Source organism: Zootermopsis nevadensis, unplaced genomic scaffold (genome assembly GCF_977971745.1).
Source record: "Zootermopsis nevadensis isolate Lab colony 2312 unplaced genomic scaffold, Znev_1.0 Znev_ptg000012l, whole genome shotgun sequence".
Classification (NCBI taxonomy): Eukaryota; Metazoa; Arthropoda; class Insecta; order Blattodea; family Termopsidae; genus Zootermopsis; species Zootermopsis nevadensis.
In genome coordinates, this window is record NW_028259144.1 from 15,079,415 (window position 1) to 15,101,317 (window position 21,903).

Here is a 21,903-nt window from a genome sequence, read left to right on the forward strand (position 1 = left end):
CCTTTTCTTCACCCACGTCTGAAGAAAGTATCCACTCAGCCCGCAATAAACATTTCAATATTGACAATTATTTTTCACAAGTTACGTAGAACACGTGCGAAATAAAATGGTAGGATATAAGATTTAGAACTCTGATAATTTTAGAACGCAAATAAAATTCTCTACAAGCACAGAACGCAATGAATATATGGTACTTTCAGAGAAAGTATGCCTATCGTCATTATAATAAATCATAGGCAACTGTAATATGTCAAAACCGCTGTTTTCAAGTGTCTCATGACAACATCCGAAAGGAACCTATTATCATTACATGTTCGTCTGTTCAGACTAAAAAATCGATCTGAATGAAACTCGGTATAATAAGACTATAATTTTTTCGAGCCATTTTCATTTTGGTTCAGCCTGGTTCATTTTAAAAGGTACTTTACATAAGACCCTAATTAAATTTAATGATTAACTTCCGAGTCCCTTGACAATGTTGATGTTGGCCTACTTCACAAATGCTAGACTACACACGTTAAACGAGAATTTCCATGTATAAGGTCAATTAATTCATTTACATCAACATGAATATGTTAGAGAACTGTGCAAATGTAAGGCACTACTTTGTGTTCTGCATCTATATCTGAACCACTTCCGGGAATAAGGTATACCATACGACCAAATAATGACAAATTTGTTTTGCCACAACGTTCTGAAGTCGAATATTTCGTATAGGTAATAACTCCTCCACAATATTCAAACACACGAAGGATGTAAGCATGACCCCATCGATTATGTTATAAAACACTCTTAAGGGTGTCAAAACGAAGTATATTAATGAAGGAGTATTATAGTACTTTTTAAGAATTTTATCTCAAGGAAGATTTTATCGACAACAATCACACACATGTTCATACTTTTCTGCTCTTATGCTCTTAGCAACATTGTCCTGACTCTGCAGGTTTTTATATTTTAGGTTATAACACCTGTAGCCACAAAAATTTAGAAAGTCGTGTAATTTCTTTCAGAGGCCAATTAGATACAAAAATAATTAATTTATGCTTACTTTTTTCAGAGTATCGGGAACAAAAGTAGATGTAGTACGCCTTAAAATGTTTTGACCGGCGAAAAATAACAAGTATCAAATACCGGAACAGTACAGAAGTCCACAAACACTAACATTCTAGCTTTCTTGACACTTACATGTGTGAAACTGGGTAATTACACCAAAAGCAAAATCAGAATTACAGCCTCTGAAATGAATTATGTGATAGACTAGAAAAGAAAGGCAGATATACAGAAGTTAGAAAGCGAACAAAAAAGATAATAAATTTATTAAACATACTGACAGAATGCAAAGAGATAGACTTGCGAAACCTTAAAAAATTGCAAGCCACAAGGACGACCACTGAAAAAACCGATGCCAGGATGGGTTAACAAGTCATCTAAATCCGTGACAGCTAGAGGACATTGATGATGTTAGTTCATTCACTTTTCGTAAGAAGTCTCAAAAGTTTATAAGTAAAGGACAAGTCGTTATGTGCTGTGAAAAAAAATTGCAAATCGTTCAATGAGTTGTCCCCCTCTCATAATGCTACATTAAAATAAGGATGCTGCTGATCCGTGATTATTACCACCGCAGTCATGGCTCCACGCGCAGCCGCATTTAGTTCGCACTTAATCCGCTATTTGTGTGCGCGGAAGCGAGAGGCGCTGTTGTTGTGTCACGTGACCAAGCGGGCGCCATGGAGACACGCGTTGAGTCAAAATGTCAGTCGAGCCCTTTCCTGCACATCCACACAAATGTTTTCATGGGACACAATGACAGTGGGGTGCGTGTGGTTCCCCCTCTCGATGGGAGGTGCGGGAGACAGAAGCAAACTTGATATGCCCAGGACTCATGCATAAGCAACAAACCAGTTATTCCCAAAATATGTCCCGTGTAAAAGTAAACGTTCCTGAGTCTCACGTGATCCATAAGTGGTCACTACAAACGTTTAAGGCAAAATTGGTTTCCTAACATCGTATGATTAAATAATTATATGGTACTGTATTAACCCTGAGAGATTGTTAATATTTATCCCACCGACACATTTACTGTTGTAACTGAAAATCAATGTTCATCACTACCACTACAAAAAAACACCACTGGACTCTGACTGAACCACTTCAATACGGTCCATTAATTTTTGTCTATATCCATGTTTTGGAACCTATTATAGGTTGCATGCACTTCTTTCTTCCCCCATCGCTGTTACAAATCTCTTCAATTTTCATTATTTGAATTGTACCACGCTAATAACAGCCCATAATGTCAAGCATACAAATTATGAGGAAACCTCGATTTTATTTTTCATCGTTTGACCAACATATTACATATTAGTCCGGAGATAGGGATTAGCTCTATCTAGTGGGCCCAACTGTGTAGGAATCTGAAGACGGAGATAGAGTCCCATCTCTGAAACGTCGTTTTACGTTTTATATTTACTAGACGATGGATAATATCCAAGAAGTTTTAGATTTGATAAACATATTACATAGTCTCATCGATGTCTCTTGCGTACTTTATCGTCAATCTCTACGCGATTCTTCAACACACCCTTACTGAACAACGCGTAAAATTAATCCCATATACTATTTTCCCTTAAATGTATTTAGAAAGGAAATGTAAACGAAAAAGTTTATGAACTGAGTAGCGGAATGCATTTTTTTAGATTAAGTTTTCTGGGTTGTGGTCTTGTAGGTTGTTGGGCACGGCTGAAGTGGGAGGCAGAATGCTCCTCCGATTGGTAAGAACCAGAAGATTAACCCAGCAACCTAAAAGACCACACTTCGGACACTACTCACAAACCCATGCACTTTCTCTTTCTACACAGAATGTCAGACATTCTTACATTATTTTTGTGTTTCATGTTCTGATTGCAAGACATGGAGATGACAAATTAAATATTACGGTAATATTCTTGTCTAATGTGGGAATACTTTTAATACTGTGCTTCTGTATTTTCCAAAGTTTATTAAATAGGCAACCATCTTCACAAACAACAACGCTTTATTTTTAGTGCTGCCGAAAAGTTTCTAGACTGAAGGAGATCCAGAAAGCAAATTTAAGTCTAAAAGTGAAAACGTACCGTGTTTTGTACGAAATTCAAAAATTGTGCTGTTCTTAATCATGCCTCATTTGAGACTCTAAATTGCAATTCTTAATAATGACTATCGTAGAAATTTCACCCAGGGTAAAAATAAAGCATTATTTCTTCAGTCAGCATTAATGGAAAACTGACTATAGTTTATTTAAAAACTTCAGACATAAATGAAATTGCAGACAATAACAAATAAGAGGTTATGGGAATATTCTTTACACGATGAGTGAATAGTCAAAGAGACAAAGAGGTCTATTACAATGCAGTACAAAATACCAAGTAACATGAATGATGTTTGCCCTGCGGATAGATAAAAAATTTCTTGAGCACTGAAATTTTATTTTTCGAATTCACTAAATTTTAACTGTATTATAATACGTTTGGAAATTATTATAAAAATACAGTGTTTATAACCGTAATATTAACAATATTTAAGCTAGTTTAGAGCACAGTTAAATTGCGTCTATGTTTTAAAATTATAATGTATTATTATTGTTATTACAATGCACATCTGAATTTTCGCTAACGACCCAGCAGCAAACGAATACATTTTTGATAATAGTTCGTACAAATACTCAGTGAAGAAATCTCGGAAAAGGGTAGCGTAGCTGTAGGGAGGACACATGTGGGGGCATGACTATAAAACCGTGAACAAAAGACCGGCCTGGGGTGGGATGAAGCTGTATTTATGATCCGGCGCGACTCTTATATTGAGCTGGACCGTTTTCACACCAGTAACCACCATGTTAATCCTGCACTACGGAGCTAATCCCGTACCAGTGTTATAGCATTATGCTAACCCTCTTTTATGTGCTGGGGCGATCAATCACAGCCTAATGGCCGCGGGAGGAGGGAATGCACTTTAACACTGTAAAATTAGCCGCATATTGTGTTTTCTCAGGGGAAGTCTTTTATATAAGTCGGTTAATTCAAAACTTTCATCCAAATATTTACAATAAATTTTGGGATATTTCTCATAACGCCAAATAGACAATCAGGTTATTATAAATTTGATACCGAATCTCAGGGTAGCGCATGTCAGATAAAACTATAGGCTTAAAATAAAGAAGTATTAATAGCATGTTCTCTTAACACCGGAAGGAAATAGTTAACTGGCAGAATTCGTATATTATTGTGATTTGAAACGAATACACAATTTAATTTCCCTTTTCCGCTTGAAATAAGAATTGTTGTATGATTTGAGGTTTTCACAGCGGTGAGTATGAAGATTTCTGCCTTCTGGGTTGTTGCACTGTGTAGTCTGGTAGATGTTTACCAACGTTTCAGAGGTCATACTGCCTCCATCATCAGGGCGATGAGTATGAAGATTTCTGCCTTCTGGGTTGTTGCACTGTGTAGTCTGGTAGATGTTTACCAACGTTTCAGAGGTCATACTGCCTCCATCATCAGGGCGATGAGTATGAAGATTTCTGTCTTCTGGGTTGTTGCGCTGTGTAGTCTGGTAGATGTTTACCAACGTTTCAGAGGTCATACTGCCTCCGTCATCAGGGCGATAAGTATGAAGATTTCTATCTTCTGGGTTGTTGCGCTGTGTATTCTGGTCGATGTTAACCAACGTTTCAGAGGTCATACTGCCTCCGTCATTAGGGCGATGAGTATGAATATTTCTGTCTTCTGGGTTGTTGCGCTGTGTAGTCTGGTCGATGTTAACCAACGTTTCAGAGGTCATACTGCCTCCGTCATCAGGGCGATAAGTATGAAGATTTCTATCTTCTGGGTTGTTGCGCTGTGTATTCTGGTCGATGTTAACCAACGTTTCAGAGGTCATACTGCCTCCGTCATCAGGGCGATGAGTATGAAGATTTCTGTCTTCTGGGTTGTTGCACTGTGTATTCTGGTCGATGTTTACCGACGTTTCAGAGGTCATACTGCGTCCGTCATCAGGTCGATTCATCGTGTGAATAATTTGTTACGTAATGAAGTAACTTTTATAACAAGATGGAGGCAGTGAGTACTTCTAAAACGTTGGCAAACATCTACCATACTACACGGTGCAACAACCCAGAAGAAGAAATCTTCAAAACAATTGTTGTTTTATACAACTTCTGTTATTGCATTCTTCCGTATCCTGCGCACAGTGAGGTTTTAAACTTCCCCCGACTCAGGTCCCGGGGTGGAACATACTTTCCTCCCTAATAGGGGACTGCAACGCTTTCTTCATTTCATCTGCTTATACATCTGACAGCTCTCGTATGTTCAATAAATGATGCGAGCCAGTGCCTGCCCGTTCACACGTGAGTGACGGGCACCCTACTTCTTAGGCGGCGAACTTAATCACGTGGCTGAGGGTGTCAACACTTAGTTCCACAGAACTGGTGATAAATACAGCTTCCAGTCAGTTCACCTCATTACTGACTGTCATAATCGGCTTTCCTCTATGCCATTATTAATCGCCGTAAAAGTTTCCGTCTAGAATATTCAATATTCATATATTTTCATATGTTAACAATAATTCTGGATAAACAGTTCTGATTCTGCTTCATATCTTCATGTATAGTGTAGTCACAGAGCACAAATGCGAAGATCTGAACAATGAATGTCATTAATTGGTTTCAAATTATTATTATTAATTATTTATTTACTCAATTAAAATATTCCTTCCTCAGAATTTAATAGTAAGTTACGTTCAGTAAATAATTTCCCCGCGTTTTATGAAAACCGAGAACCCGCTACAGGTCCATACCACAAGCCAGATGAATTCAATCCACAACTCCCCAATCATATTTCTCCAAAGTCCATTTTAGTTTCATTCTCCCGTTTACTTCCACGTTTTTAAAGTGATGTCTTTCTTACAGGATTTCCAACCGACGTTTTGCACGCATTTCAAATTTCGCCCATGTGCTCAACATGCCCCATCCATCTCATTATTCATCATCATCATCAAATTTGAAGATGGCTTTGCAGATTCTGGAGGCCTTGCGGTCTCAGAATGCGGTTCTGTCGAACTAACGCGGTGCGCTGTACGACACAGTGGATCCCGCTCGGAAAACGGATGTCTGCATTTTCCTTTTGTTAGTACAAGTGTACCGATTTTCTGATCAGCCATATAAGAAATTTAACTCTCTGAATAAAACTTGCATAACATTCATAGGCCTAGTCAGAAGAAACATCGTCATTAATCTATATCGCCGAGGAGGAAAAGAATAAGCTGAGGATGATGACGAAGTCAACCCACACAAAGGAAATGCCACAAATCGCGTATGTGCACACCCACACTGAGGCTTAACCTCGAGATGGCCGCTGCAATATTCCAGCCTGAAGATCGTAGACCTTACTTGGGTGCAAGGATATGTATAAAGCCAACACCCGGAACGCATAAGATGTTCAGATAAGTAACATGCAAACGTGTTAGTTTCTTGCACAGTTGTTACATTGATGTGGATATCTCTTATGCAAACTCACATTTCTCTTGAACTTGCTCTGTCTTGACGCATCGCGTTTTTCTCAGGGAGTGACACGGACGTTGGCTTTTTTTTATTTAAAAATCCAGTTCTATGTAAGTTAGGTGAGACTTCTGATTCGCACAGCAGTGAGAATAAACGCGACTGCCTTCTGATATGTTGCGCCGTGTAGTGTGGTAGACGGTTACCGACGTTTCAGAAGTACTCACTGCCTCCATCTTGTTATAAAATTTCATTACGTAAAAATTATTCAAACGTTAGCACCGTATCAAATTAGAATGTACGAAACACCTGCTTTTAGTCAGTACAGACAAATATGTACCACGAGTTTCCTCAGTCCTTCCGGGCAAATGCAAGCCACGATAATATCACCGCTGATGCTTCAACAATCAATTCCTAAACCAGCAGCCCATTTCATTAACTCGAGAATTATTAGGATTTTTTAAATAACACGTTTAATCACGCACTTCCACGCAGCCTCACTTTCACTGCTGCTGCCTCAAGAAATGCGGCACTATTTGAAAATTGTAGTTACGCATTCACAGCCTGACAAAAGGTTCTGATGCCCTTAGATACAACAACGAACCGAAACACACGAAGTGTTCTAGCCGAGTTGAATTTATGCAAATGTCTGTAGCACACAGACATTTTGGCCGGTATCCGATCCACCGATACGTTTTAAGGTAAACAAATATGCTACAACTTCCACAAATATGTCGTGACAAGTCAAAATATTCTCCCGGTACGCCTACAATAAATGTAACCGTTCGTAATAACACACTGCGAGAACAGTTGTTGCATTTTTCAATATTTTGCCGTCGATCGTGAGCTAATTAACGTAATTACAGGCAGGCACATAACTTAATAATGCATAGATTCTATTACGTCATTATGGAGAGGAAACCATCCTTCAAATGGAAATTGTATAACTTCTCATAAAAGCGTCTTAACTCACTCATAAAACTATGTCTAAACGCAATGCTCGTTAATGAAAAAAAGAACGATTAGAGTCCAAGATAAGAAACATACTTTGTAGGGCCATTAAGGTACAAATTTATCTCGCGGCAACTGTTCATGTGTGAGCCTCTGCTAAAATAATTCCTTGTTGGTTCACTTATGCATAATCTCATTCAAATTTTAATTAGGACAATAGAGATCACGTGATATTTATCTGCGTAGAACAGATCTCTTTATCGGAAGAAAGTTATAAATACAGGCATAAATAAGACGATAACAGTGTGACTCTCATCCAAGTAGCACCTTTTAATAGGGAGTCGGTTTCACCTGCCAACCGGTTTCGTAATTAGAAAAATAAGGTTTCCAAGCACATAACGCTGAGTAAACCTGTCTGGTGCCTGATATGACAATATTAAGCAAGGGCCGTAATATTTTAGTAAGTTTTTTAACACCTGCCATTCGTTCTGCAGCAGTGGGAGCTGTTTCCTCAGTGGAGAAATTGACTGAACATTTGCTACTGTTATTTTCACGTGCACGTGTCTCCCCGCGATCTTACGCACATTTTCATATCAACCTAGGGTCCACTTAACCTCCAAGGAGATAAGGCAAAATAAAGTATATTAATTTTATTATAATCCCCGAACAGAGGCAAGAATGCGCTGTTTACCGAATAAGATTTGTAAGTGGTGGGGGGGGGGGGGGGTAAAAATAATGAAAGTTGGCCAAAGCAGTGCTCAGTAACGTGTTGGATCATAAAGCATGCCTTAATACTTCAGCGGAATATTTTTTTCAACCATCGAAATATGTTGAACAAACTTACGAAAACATTAACATTCAACATGATCCCTTAGAAACAGAGTGAAAAAAATGTCAACTGGATTTATCAGGTTTATAATTCAGTGTTAGGCGCTCGTGAAAAAAGTAATGCCCCTTCAAGTTCCATAAAAGTTGAGAATTTCCGTCTGAGAGTCTATCAGTTTCTGGAGGCCTCTGCTCCACAGAGTTGAGAAAACACTTTCTTCTCCCGTGCAGCGAATGAAGCAGCAAGAGAACAACAAAGGTGGCAGGGGTTCTCAAACTGTGGTCCCTGTACCCTTTGGGGCACCACAGATTTCATTCATTCGTATGCTGCTTTTTTTATTATTATTTTTTTATTATTAGTGTTCTGTCTGACGACAGGTCCATATGAACAGGATCCTTCCATCCTTTTCTCGGACTGGGACCTGTTCATATACGTTCTTGGCAGATGATCCAGAAGTGGTTTGCCATTGCCTTCTTCTGTGTGTGAGTGGAGTAATTGTTGGGATGCCACGGAGAAACCGGGGAAACCCCCGGAGGAAAACTCCGTGTTGCCTAGACCACGGCCTTGCCCAACACAAGTTATAAATCTGAGCACCACCGGGAATTGAACCCGAGACTCCAGGATTACAAGGCCAGCGTTCTAACCGCTAGACCACCGCATAATTAATTAGACGTGAGTTTTGATAAATTCTGTGTCACAACCCATTTTAAAATGAATTTACACGTTTTCTGCGTTTAATGTTAAAATAACCAAGTTGTACTATGCACTTTCTCTATCAGCAATGCAAAAGTAGGTTCTGTATTTTCCAAGTTTCTTTTGCTTTATAAGTGGTATCAGACATAAGAAGTTTAGCAACCCCTGATCTAAACACTTGACACCAGCAAAATTAAAAACTGTCAGTAATTTATGGCTTGGATACATTCTGTAAGTTGCTCAAATGATGCATGAAGTTAGAAAGTAAAACACAGAGCAGACACGTCTCTGAGATAACGATATACATTCGTTCAACTAAAACTCCACAGCAACGCAGTAGAAAATGAAACTGTGGGTCATTTCATTCGCAAACTCCCATTATGTTGAGCAGCGGTTCAAAAAGATTAAATCACAAAGTTACAAACGTATCGTCGCATATCTAAAATAAATAAAAGCAAATTAAGCTAACATCAAAGCGATACTTTAAAGTTATTAAGGAGTTAAATGTTTCGTGTTTCTCATTTCATGTAATATTCGTTTAGAAACAAAACACGGTATATGCCCGCGAATTCTGGAGGGGTTTAGGCACTTTATGCATACTAAAGTGAAAGCATAATGCGGAACTCGTCTGTATTTCCATATTCTACCTCTTAGAGTGTTTAACACTGAAAAATGTACTGTTCATTTTGGTCAAATTATTCCTCAAAATGTCAGCGTCAGTCGTCATGAAAATGGAGACAGCTTCAACCATCGTACATTAAACTTCCAGCAACACGATCATCATATCATCATCGTCATCATCTTTACGATAATGTACACAGGTTAGTTAATGTGTTCATTTAATGACGATATATCGAGTGCAGAGTGTATTTGGTATCGAATAAAAATAGAGGGTCGTTATGTACTAGGAAGTGGAAAGGACTGGGAAGGAAGAATTCATCGCGAAATTCAAGGCATCGCTCTCACATTTGCCTGGTGAAGTAAGACAAGCCACAAACTTATTCAATCATGATAGCTGGTACCATGGTCGGACCAGCGTGGGTTTGAGAAATTGTTGAAATTCGTTTCGACTGTCATGTAAATAGGGGCTTATACTAGGCAGGTACGGAGAGGATTGAAACTTGTTTCTCGACTTTCATTGTAGAAATCACATAATTTTCTTTCTTCAGAAGTTTGCCACGTCGTTTTGGACACGAAATATACAAATGATCAGGAACACGGGTCCACGGTTTCTGCAGCAGGTATTAATCTTAGATGCCGAGAGCAACGGAGCGTGAAACACATTGAAACCTTCAAGAATTGTCTACAGGACGGGACTTCCCCGCACAAAATTTGCTTGTGGTCAAGCGATAGCAACAGAAATTAACGAGTTTCCTTAAATACGAATAATTAGATAAACTTGATAACCTAATGAGTTCTTTTAATTCAATACAATTTTCTGTTAATCTTTACTGTTTATGTCAGATACTATCTTTTTAATTCGACATTAAGGCAGGTCATTTCATAGTCGAGTGCAGAAATACGGAGAAAGTATGAGAAGAATTGTCATCTCTCTTATCTTCACGGTCGATTTGTGTTCCTTACGGTTCAGCATCACAGATGAATGTAACACAGATGTATGGATCGCGTCACATGACAGTGCGAGGTTTTGTCCATGACAGCAGAGCTACTGAAAGTAAATCGGTGACCAATACATCTCTCCTGTCTTAACACGTTAGTTCTACCCAACTTCCTAGTATAACTAACTTTATGGAGCACAGTCCCTCTTGAGAAGCTGATAGTACCACCAGCTAAAGAAATTATCCTCCCTTCAATTTTAAAAAAAAATTAATGTTCATTTCCGAGTTCGCAACAGCCCATCACGGGTCTCCATCCTGAGCACACAATTAAAAAATATCTATATAAAATGCATCCATGGCGGAGATTAAAAACCGCGTATGTTGCATCAGTTAGACAGAAGCATCAGAGGATGCCATATTAGGTCGAAATGACTAGCGCAGTCATTAACATTTTAATGAAAGCAAAAGTGTGTAGACGGTACTTTTATTAAGCACGTTTATTTACCACTAATCATACATCAGGATGCAATATCTGAAATTGCTATTAAAATTATCTGAAACGAGGGAGAAGGTTTTTGAGTAGAAAATGGTTTATAATAATAATGAGGTAGCTTATAACGCGATGATAAGTTGTGATAATATTGTGGAATTAGGAATTATAAGTAAAAACCTGCATAAAAATATGTGTAAATGGGAAAATAAAATCAGTAATATATAACTGTAAATAGGGAACAAGGGGTACAAATACAGCTATAAGAATAAATATTATATAGTAGGAGAGCAGAACTTTTAGAGCTTGTCAGTATAATAGAGCTGTAGACCACAAACAACTGGTTAGGCGGGCGTAGTTTTTTTGCAGTAAGAATTCAACTTAATGAGCATTGAACACAATGTGGCAGTTACTAATTCATTTTCAAAACCACTTCCTCCCCCCTTTGGTTGTTAGTTTAAGGCGGATGTTCCCTAAGTCCTCCCATGGTCACAGTAAATAGCCTAAACCACCTCCTGCCCCATCCCTTAAAATCACTGAACGAAACTTAAAGATTCTGCATTTACCAAGACTTCCTTTTGTATATCTTCATTATAATGAACTGAAACTACGTATGTACAAACAATCTGCCCATAGTTACACTATGTTAAAGTTATATTGTTATATTGCCGTAGCCGCGCGGTCTGAGGCATCGTGCTTCGGACCGGCGATACGGAATGCGCGCTGGTTCGAGTCTCGGGGGAGAAGAAATTTTCTCATGAGCTTTCGACCAGTGTATGGGACCGGTGCCAACCCAGCATCGTGAGGAAATTGGGGAGCTACAATGAGTAGCGTAATCCGGTCAGGAAAGCTAGCAATGGCTGGGGGTTCGTCGTGCTGACCACACGTCATCTTATATCTGGTTGGATGATCGTTCACCTCTGCTTAGGCATGTGAGTGTGAGGCCAGCAGCCAGCTACTCGGCTTTGGCTCTCAAAAGGGCTGTCACGCCACGGATGATGATGATGATGATTATTATTATTATTAATTTCAATTCGATATTTGGAGTTACGAGAAAGAACGTAACAAGCGGATGGACGGCTGTCTCTTGGGTTGTTGCGTCAAGTAGTCGGGTAGGAGTTTACCGACGTTTCAGAGGTGCGTCATTCCTTCATCATCAAGGATCGCCCTGCTGATGGAGGCAGCAAGCACCTCTGAAACGTCGGTAAACTTCTACCCGACTACTTGACGCAACAACCCAGAAGACAGCCATCTTCATTCGTTCCGCCGATATTTCACTAAGTTCGTCTAAATTCCAGTGTCTTAAACATTATTCGTGTTTAACTGCAATGAAGTTGTTTCCATTGTCAGCGAGTGACAAAAGATAAAAAAAACTACGTTGGCAGGCCTACAAGTACAACCAAAACGAGTTAGAATCGTCAAGAACACCGCATTTCAGCTTCCGAACGTGACGTTTCTTTAAATCGTAGGACACAAATATGGACGGGAGGCGCAAAGCCAGAGAACTGGAAAAATCATATTTAGTTTCATGAAGCAGTAACAACTCTATTATACTAATAATCTTTCCCACGTTAAACAGCTCACAAAGGAAAGGCGCAACTTGTTTGGGGAGGGGAGGGGAACACTGAAAGGGTTGCGAAGGGAAAAGTTCAGACAAGGCAGAGGGGCGTTGAGCGTAATGGATATGGCATGAAGCTACACTAACCGACAAGTCCATATACACTGGAATAACATCAAGTGTGGAAGAGTTTTTATAGGGTATTATTTGTATTTAGCTAACAAATTTAAAGTATAATAGATGGATTAATTCCTTATACAAATGGTTGATCTAAAAGAACACTTAATACATTTTTACTAAAAACCGTTTTAATATTATCCTCTTATCTACGTCTATCTTTTCAAAGTGTTCTTTCTTTTAGATTCTGATAATATTTTCTATGCGTTTTTATAGCCCCTTACATTCTACAAGCTCCGTCAATCTCATCTTCCTTAATTTCATAATTAATTATCTGAATAAAATTTCGTGAAGAGTATATATTATAAGGTTCTTCATTACGTAATTTTCTACACTTACATTAACAACAATTTAACATTCCATTTCTAACTATAGCTTATTCGTATTCCCCAATGACACAGTTTCCGACTACGTCAAATTTGTCCTTCAAACAAAAGCCGTTTTTATGAACACAAACATTTATTTAATTTAAAATTCTTCACATCCCACTTACGATCTGTCTCCTACAGGATTTCATATGTCTAGCGCAAATAATCCACTAGATATCGCCATTAAATTATAAGATAAATATAGATTTCGTGTTGCCGCCATATTTCCTTCTACATTCCACAAAATATATCGTATTATTCAAAAAATATATAGCCTTAAAAATTTCAGGATAATAGGATACCACCTCAGAAGTTCGCGCCGTGGCCGTGTTGGTATTAATTGATAATAGGAAATTAACTAGCACAAAAATGGAGTGGTCTGTAATGATAATGTTCATTCACAATTTCATCGTCGTCGAAACTTGTCAATAATGAGAGAAATCTAATAAATGACATGAGATGAAGTAAATAATTTTAATATCAAAAATGCATCTATCAAGTAATTGTGACATGCGTAGCGTAGATTTGAAGTGACTTGTTTTCCTATTACAGGGGCAGAAGGATCTCACATTTATATTCAGGTTCGTCTGCGCAGACAAATCTGAGTCCGGCGTCTGTACAGTGAGCAGAATTAATTTTAATCAGCATTCCACACAGACTTGTCTTTGGAGTTCAATACAATTCGCGATAGTACGTCATCAGTCACGTCTTGCTTTTTTTATTACGCCGTCTCCTCTACAGGAGGTAGGCGACATATTATGAACAGGATCCTTCCATCCTTTTCTCAGACTGGGACCTGTTCATATACGTTCTTGGCAGATGATCCAGAAGTGGTTTGCCATTGCCTTCTTCTGTGTGTGAATGGAGTAATTGTTGGGATGCCACGGAGAAACCGGGGAAGTCCCCGGAGGAAAACTCCGTGATGCCTAGACCACGGCCTTGCCCAACACAAGTTATAAATTCGGGGACCGCCATTGAACCCGAGACCCCAGGATTACAAGGCCAGCGTTCTAACCGTCACGTCTTGCTAAATATAGAAAATTATGAAACACGATCAAGTAATTTTGGTCTGCGCTGGCCGTCCGATTTTTGCAAACACGTTGAAAATTTGTATGATTTGAGGTTTTCTGTCTTCTGGGTTGTTGCGCTGTGTAGTCTGGTCGATGTTTACCAACATTTCACGTTGAAAATTGTCTGAGTAAGAATCTGAGAGTGCACGGCCCCTTTATAGAGAAAGCAGAAGAACCAACTCGTTATGTGCTGATTTCTATGTCCTCTGCTGTTTAAACTACAGATTATGGAGCCGCCGTGTGCTATTGACTGAAGAACTTGTACGTGCGAACTGAACGAGGCGCCTTTAAAAAATCTAAACTCATCAATCATCGGATAGCGCTTTTTTTAAACCGAACAAAAGACGCGACAGGCACCGAGGATATAAATGGGATGTGGTGGGAAGAGGGGAATGGTGGTTAACAGAATAATATGCTAAACTCAGTGTGTTACAGGGACATGGGGTGGCGTATAAAGTTTCAAACAAACCCTCCCACTGTTAAAACGTTCGCCCGCCGTCTGCTAATGAAGCATCATTCTTGTTTGATCTACACACAGTTTGGTACAGCCGGCAGAAACCTACTAACTGGAAGAATAATCAGCAGCAGAAGCATCAAGAGAACCATCTCCGTCATTAGTATCATCAGCATCTTCAACATCATCAGCTTCATGAGCAGTTTTCTTCTTATTTCGTTCGTCACAGTTCCTGAGATGCAAACATCAACTGTAAATATTAACGTTAATGCCTAAAACACAGCAGAAGAACAAGACAGCTTGTAGTTGTTAAGATTCCATTTCAAATACAAGTGACACATAAGTCATTTTCAGTGTTGAATATTTGTGATTTGTAGTTTATTTAACGACGCTTTTACAGTATCTCAGATAATATAGCGTCTAATAAGGGAAAGATCTGAATAAATGTGGAAGGAAGCGGTTGTGGCCTAATTTAATATATTATTCCGACATTTGCCTGAAGAGACTGAGGAAAACCACAAAAAATCTCAGTCAAAATAGCTAGTCTCCTGCCCGAGATTTAAACTCGAAACCCCCGAACACGAAGCAGGAGTGCTAACCACTCGACCAGGATCTTCGACCTTCAGTGTTCGAGTTACGGGCAACAAACTATGCGGCTGTAGTTCGAACCCAAGAGAAAACTTTGGGATTTTCCTCTTCGTCTCTGCGTTCAGAATAATCCTTGTGGCCCACACTCCCATGTCCAATGGATGGAGCAAATGCTCTGTCTCAGTTGATAAAGGTGGCCGGAACAAGAATCTTCCTATTGAAACATGTAAAGAATTAGCGAATTTCACACTTATGTCCCGCTAAATGCCCACATGGGCCGATGCTTCTGTAAGAAAGCAGCTTCTTCTCTACATCGTCTAGTGCACCAGAACACTAATTCAAATTAATACGCTCATATGTTAAAATATCTATCAAAACTTTTCGTTTTAATTTCCTCAAGAGGCACTTGCACCCAGAAACAGTCGTACATAACGTTGCACCGTCGCTGAAGTCCCGCAGCCAGAAGACACCCAACAACTCTGTTTTTGCTGTGGACGCGACAGTCTTGATCCCAGAAATTAGCCCAACAACAGAGCAGTTTTCTGAACATTAAAGGAGATGATTCCAGAATAAATTCCGCTTCTTCTAGAGATAAAGAGACATATTCCGTTTTGGTATTAAACCGCCAGTAAAGAACTTCAACTTCAGGTCTCCGATAAGAAAGAGAATATGAAAAGAAGAGATAAGATGAATATAAGTAGGAAGCAGGGAAAACTCGAGGCCTAAGAAAAGTTTAGCTATTAGAACCTTTTTTGAACCTCATCAGAACTTATAAAGCAAATAATAATGCGTGAATACAGGGTGGGAAAGAAACGGGTTCCTTGTCAAGCGACATAATGTGACGGACACAGTTAATGGTACAGATAATATACCACACGTAACGCGGGTACTGCTCGCAGGGTTATAACAAAACAGAGTTCCTTCTTATGGCATTTGAGGATTTTTCGTGCATCAGTATGTTCCCTGCTTCAACTAGCATCCTCGAAGTTAACCGTGATTTATTTTGTAACAGAACATAAAGAATTAACACACCGCCAATTCAAAATCCAGCAGGGAACACGATCCAAAGCCAATTAGATCCACCTCCTCTTGAAGCAATGTTTTTCCCTTACATTCCATTCCATTCGTTTTACGTACCTCATAAATACTGATATTTGCTTTTCTACTCCTTTTCATCACTTTAGTTTGTTATTTTTCCTATTTCATCCTTTTGCTCCTTGAAGTTTGCTACTTAGGCTGACATCTGGATTTTTTACAAATCTGCAACTAGTGCAGTCTAGCGCGTTATATTTATACAAATTCATAACCTAACCTAAAACACGATTTATTCATAGTCTTCGACTGAGAAATCAACTCAGAACGCACTTGTAATGTCGATTGCATTTTATTTTTAATTTCTTCTATAACTCGGGTAACATTTTATCTTAATACCCTCGTTTAAATTTTGCATTACGCTATTTTTTGATTAAACTCCTTTGTGCCGAATTATCTGCTTTATCAGATTTTTCTGGCAGCTGACCCCTTAACAATCACCGACTAGTGATAAGAATCATAGTCACTGTACGAAACATCAATCATGTTCGACTGTTTTCCTTTATCTAGTAAATGCGATCTATCGGATCACGTAAAACCTCTCAGGAGAGTAAAAAAATAAAGCCCTACTTGTGCATAACACGATGAGGAAATGCATTTTTGACAATCACAATTGTCAATGTTCCGTATTCACTCCCCATTATCATAACTCTTGCGTCCGTCATAAAATTAGATGTTGCAATGAAGTCCAGACTGCATCAGTGGAATTCAACATTTTCCGGGAATTTTCAGTTGAACCTGCCTTAATATTTTCACTATAACAGGATCTGTGAGATATTTTGACCATTGCGTTCTTCAATTCTTTGTTGTTATAACAGTACCTTCAAATATATGTGCTGTGGCATTTTATTATTTTATACGCAGTATGTATTATGGATGAGAGTTTTCTGCATTTCGAATTACTATTCGCAGCATAAGTAAAAATATGCACTCTCTTCCGACTCTGAGTTAATTACTTCTGAAACAGTATCACAGTAAAGTGTTTTAGTTTACGAAAAATGCATTGTACGTTTGCACTTTGTGAACAATTATATTATGAAATCGTTAAGGTTGGTCACGAACGTCTTTGAAGAAATTATACACATATGTATTTAAAGATTTCCGTCTTCTGGGTTGTTGCGCTGTGTAGTCTGGTCGATGTTAACCAACGTTTCGGAGATCATACTGCCTCCATCATCAGGGCGACCAGACTACACAGCGCTACAACCCAGAAGACGGAAATCTTCATACTCACCGCTGTGAGAACCTCAAGTCTTACATATGTATTTAAGTTTTCTGCTCCTTCAAAGCAACCTCATGTTAGAAATTAGTACTCATATGGCACAAAGCAAGTTAAATGTGATATCCATATTAAAACAATACAAATCTAATGAGGACATTTATACAAACCATTTTTCCATAATCACATTCAATATCCCTTGAAATACGTACATTTACAATAGCAGCATCGCACAAGAACCACCGAAGGTAAAATAGAACGTTCTATCATTAACAGACTATATTTTCAAACATGTTTTTTTATCGTAAGATCCATGCTCACCAGAATACTAGTCCCAAAGCTCTGACTATTATTGTTTTTCCCACAGAAATGTACATAATTATTTTCTTCCCAACAATATTTCTGAAAAAGCCTAACTTCCGTTGTCACACCGCATCCAACTGTACTAATCAGTGAACTATCTTACATAACCTCAAACATTCACAGCACAAATTCTCGTGTTGTTACGAGACATTTATAAATATTTTGTAACTAAATACCTTTGCTTTTCCCCATGCACCACGTCACAACGCAAACAAAGAGTTCAGGAATTTAACACATGCTACACGGTCGTAACTATTTTAATTTCATTGAACTGGCTCCGATTGAAGTCGGTACGGTTGTTACCACCGTGATGAAAGTTGGGGCTCCACAATAGCAACGAGCTGAACATCAAGGAGACTCTGAACAGATATTGGCTTTAATCAGCGGGGTTGCTTCCACTGAGGAGCAGCTGAACAAACTGTTGATGGGCGTTTGATCGCCACAAAGAATAAAAGTGTTTGCATAATACGCATCCACTTTGCCTAATCCATGCGCTCACAGCGTCTTGATATTACACATCTGTCAACAGCAGGAGACATTAAACGAGATCAAATACCTTTGACATTGGAGGCCCAGAAAGCAAGCGAAGTGCGCATGCGTAAACCTCCTGTTCCTAAGAGGGAACATTGGTCTTAACACAGAGGTATTTCTGCCACGTGTTTGTTACTTCCCACTTCTCCGCTGTTACTTGTATCGAATTCGTTTATTAGTTTTGTTAATATTGTTTTTATTTTACGATAGTTCTAGTCGTAAAATGTATTACTTATAAAGTTTATACCACGACGTTTCTCGGTCTGTTAATAAAGCAGCATGTGACTTCTCTGGGGACTGACGTATCACTGGTGGACTGCAAGGTACTCTCCTCGTTCAATGAAATCATTCTGCAAAAACGGCAATAATACGCATCACTGTTCGAAGGAAAAATTAGAATTTCGTAGAATGTGCATTACGGTAGAATTCCGAGCTGTTCCATTTTTCTCGAACAAATTGAAATTTCCAAACATGGCATGAAACTGAGTAAGTTACGATTTATTTCACATCCAGTTAGATGTCTTGATATGATGTTCACTTCATTATAGCTGTAATGTCGCATGACACGTCTCCGTAAACATTCATAATACAGATAAATTAATTAGTAGCTTTGTAAAAAAAGCACGTTCTGCAACAACTTTTTTTATTTCAGACACCGGAGTTCAGTGTGCGAGACACAAGATGAATGATGTAAGAAACACTTATTGTTACTCTTTGGGTTTGTAACTGCAAGACAGAAGCAGAGATCACGTGAGCATGGTCGTCGAAGTATCGTGTTCAAAACTGCTACAGAAATAATCTCAAAAACGTTCCCCTTGAATTGGACATTCAAAGCTAAACAGCTCAGAAACTAATAAGAAAAGGTTTAGTTAGGATTGAAGATGACAGCGTTCTGGTATACTGTGTCGTGTCGTCTGGTAAAAATTGGCAGACGTTTCTCTTAGAGGTGCTTACTGTTGCCTCCATCATCAGGGAGATAAGTGATCTACAATTAATAAACACTCAAATAATCAACAAATTCCCCTCTTTAATTGAGCCACATGTTCACAAGAGCATGCTACTGACCACCTAATCCGTGCCAGTCCACATCCTCGTAACCTACCTATTTATTTTCACATTCATTTAAATATTATCTTCCCATCCACACACACATCTCCAACTGGTTCTTTCCAACTTGTTAAATTCCTTTACAGATATCTTAAAATGAATATTCACATTAAGTTTCTTGTTTCACTCGACTGTACGGATGAAAATGTCATAAATCTTGTGGTCATCGTCACAGACGTTAAAAACATCGCGAGTTTACAAAAGCTTAAAAAAATCACAAACTGCTGTATTGTAAGTAAACGTGATTTTTTATTGTGAGTTAACGCAACTTTATACAGTGACGTCACAAGTAGGCAAACTGCACAAGCAGCGCCGAAACAGGAAATACGTCCGGAGATGAAACTGCCTCACATAATTTCCGGTTGCTGCAGAAGCGACTGCGAATATCAAAAGACGAGCGAAATGCGCCTCCGCCTATACGAGGCGACGATACGGATCCTGTAGGAACAAGAAGGACGCATGTTACAGTAGGATTTCTTCGAGACAACGCGATCGTCAAACTAGAAAATTCCAGAGCATTAAACGATGCGCTTTCTGATAGCAGCGACCCTGCCACTCTGTTTTCAATCCCCTTCTGGTAGGACCAACCAGGGTGATATACCGGTAACACTCTTTCTTGAGTAATACGGTTCAAACCTCGGCCATTTACCACATTTGCAGTTCTACAATGTATGTCCAGGAGAAAGTATAACACCTTTAAACAGATCACATCACCTCCTTCCCAAACTATCATCTTTCTAGAGTCTTCGAGGGTACATAACCTATGTAGTTGAAACAGTGTCGCAAACCAATGCAAGAATCAACCAAACAAATTGTTATGACAGAGCCATCTCTCAAAACATGACAACAATCAGTAAACTAATATAAAAACACAAACCCCGTGGTGTTCTCTTTGAAAAACTGACAGATGATCCCACTGGACAAGAAATTTCCATTGGGCACCAGTCCGTATTTAACACAGATTGTACTATTTAAATTGCAACCTAACAACAATTATTTATTTATTATTTATTTTTAGTGTTCTGTCTGCCGACAGGTCCATATGAACAGGATCCTTCCCTCCTTTTCTCGGACTGGGACTGGGACTGGGACCTGTTCATATACGTTCTTGGCAGATGATCCAGAAGTGGTTTGCCATTGCCTTCTTCTGTGTGTGAATGGAGTAATTGTTGGGAAGCCCCCGGAGGAAAACTCCATGTTGCCTAGACCACGGCCTTGCCCAACACAAGTTATATATACTATATGAATAAATGATTCGGTCCGAGGCTCATGCAACTACAAAGTCGTTTAATAGTATTTAAGAATTTAGTCCGTACCGCTAAGAAAACACAACACTTCACCATTACAGATATCAACTGGTTAACGCTGTTTAAGGAAATAATCGCTGTTTGCTCTGACAACCGCACAAAACATAAATGCATTCTTTCGGAAAACTGCAGAGTTACTGAATTTCGTATGTTTTTCAGAATACACAGTGATTATTTCCTTAAACAGCGTTAACCAGTAGATCTTTGTAATGGTGAAGTGTTGTGTTTACTTCGCGGTACGGACCGGATTCTTATATATTATTTAGATGAGCTTCGTGCTTCAAAGGGTTAAAGTTGAGATTTGTTGTTGTGACATTCCAATCCGGAATTTTTACCAGGGACGTCATTTAAATTAATTTGAAACGGTTTTGATAAACATACAGTTACTCCGAATTTCTGCCATTCTACGGGTAGCCATATTTTAATAGTTTCTCTGTTTCCTTCTTCATTATATTTCTGTTAGTAAGTCTTCTGTATGTGAATGGAGTAATTGTTGGGATGCCACGGAGAAACCGGGGAAGCCCCCGGAGGAAAACTCCGTGTTGCCTAGACCACGGCCTTGCCCAACACAAGTTATAAATTCGAGCACCGCCGGGAATCGAACCCGAGACCCCAGGATTACAAGGCTAGCGTTCTAACCGCTAGACCACCGTGGCTGTTTTATTTATTTATTTATTTATTTATTTATTTATGTATTTATTTGTTTATTTATTTATTTATTAAAATACAAGATTGAATCAGAAGCAGATCCAGCCCCTTGCAGCAGACTCCCCCAGTATCCCCCGTGACACTCGAGCCAAGGTCACCCTGATTACTACGCCGCTGCTCATGCCAGTTGCGCAGAAGCCTTGCAGGCGCAAACATGGCGTATTTACGAGCAGAACGCGTATTAATTCCCGAAAACCACTTCGCTTCGAAATCATCTGCTGCGGTTCGTGAAGCAATAAATTGCCGAATAAGAGAATAATACACCGACTGATGACGTTTCCAGACACAAGAAGTGTCTGTGTGTCTTCCAAAA

At 39.0% G+C, this 21,903-nt stretch overlaps 1 protein-coding gene across 5 annotated transcripts in view; it reads right to left on the reverse strand.

Annotated features, from left to right (window-relative positions):
- LOC110826542 (prostaglandin reductase 1) overlaps positions 1 to 21,903 on the reverse strand; it is a 239,427-nt gene that overhangs the window by 188,616 nt on the left and 28,908 nt on the right. The window contains exon 10 of one of the 5 annotated variants that reach the window (XM_022057281.2): positions 18,803 to 18,818. The exons of 3 other annotated variants lie outside the window; for them this stretch is intronic. In XM_022057281.2, coding sequence (XP_021912973.2) covers position 18,818 — 1 coding nt within the window. In that variant the 3' untranslated portion in view covers positions 18,803 to 18,817. Of the gene's footprint in view, positions 1 to 18,802; positions 18,819 to 19,946; positions 20,014 to 21,903 lie in introns of those variants that run through there. One more of the 5 variants, XM_022057274.2, reaches the window with a different exon arrangement.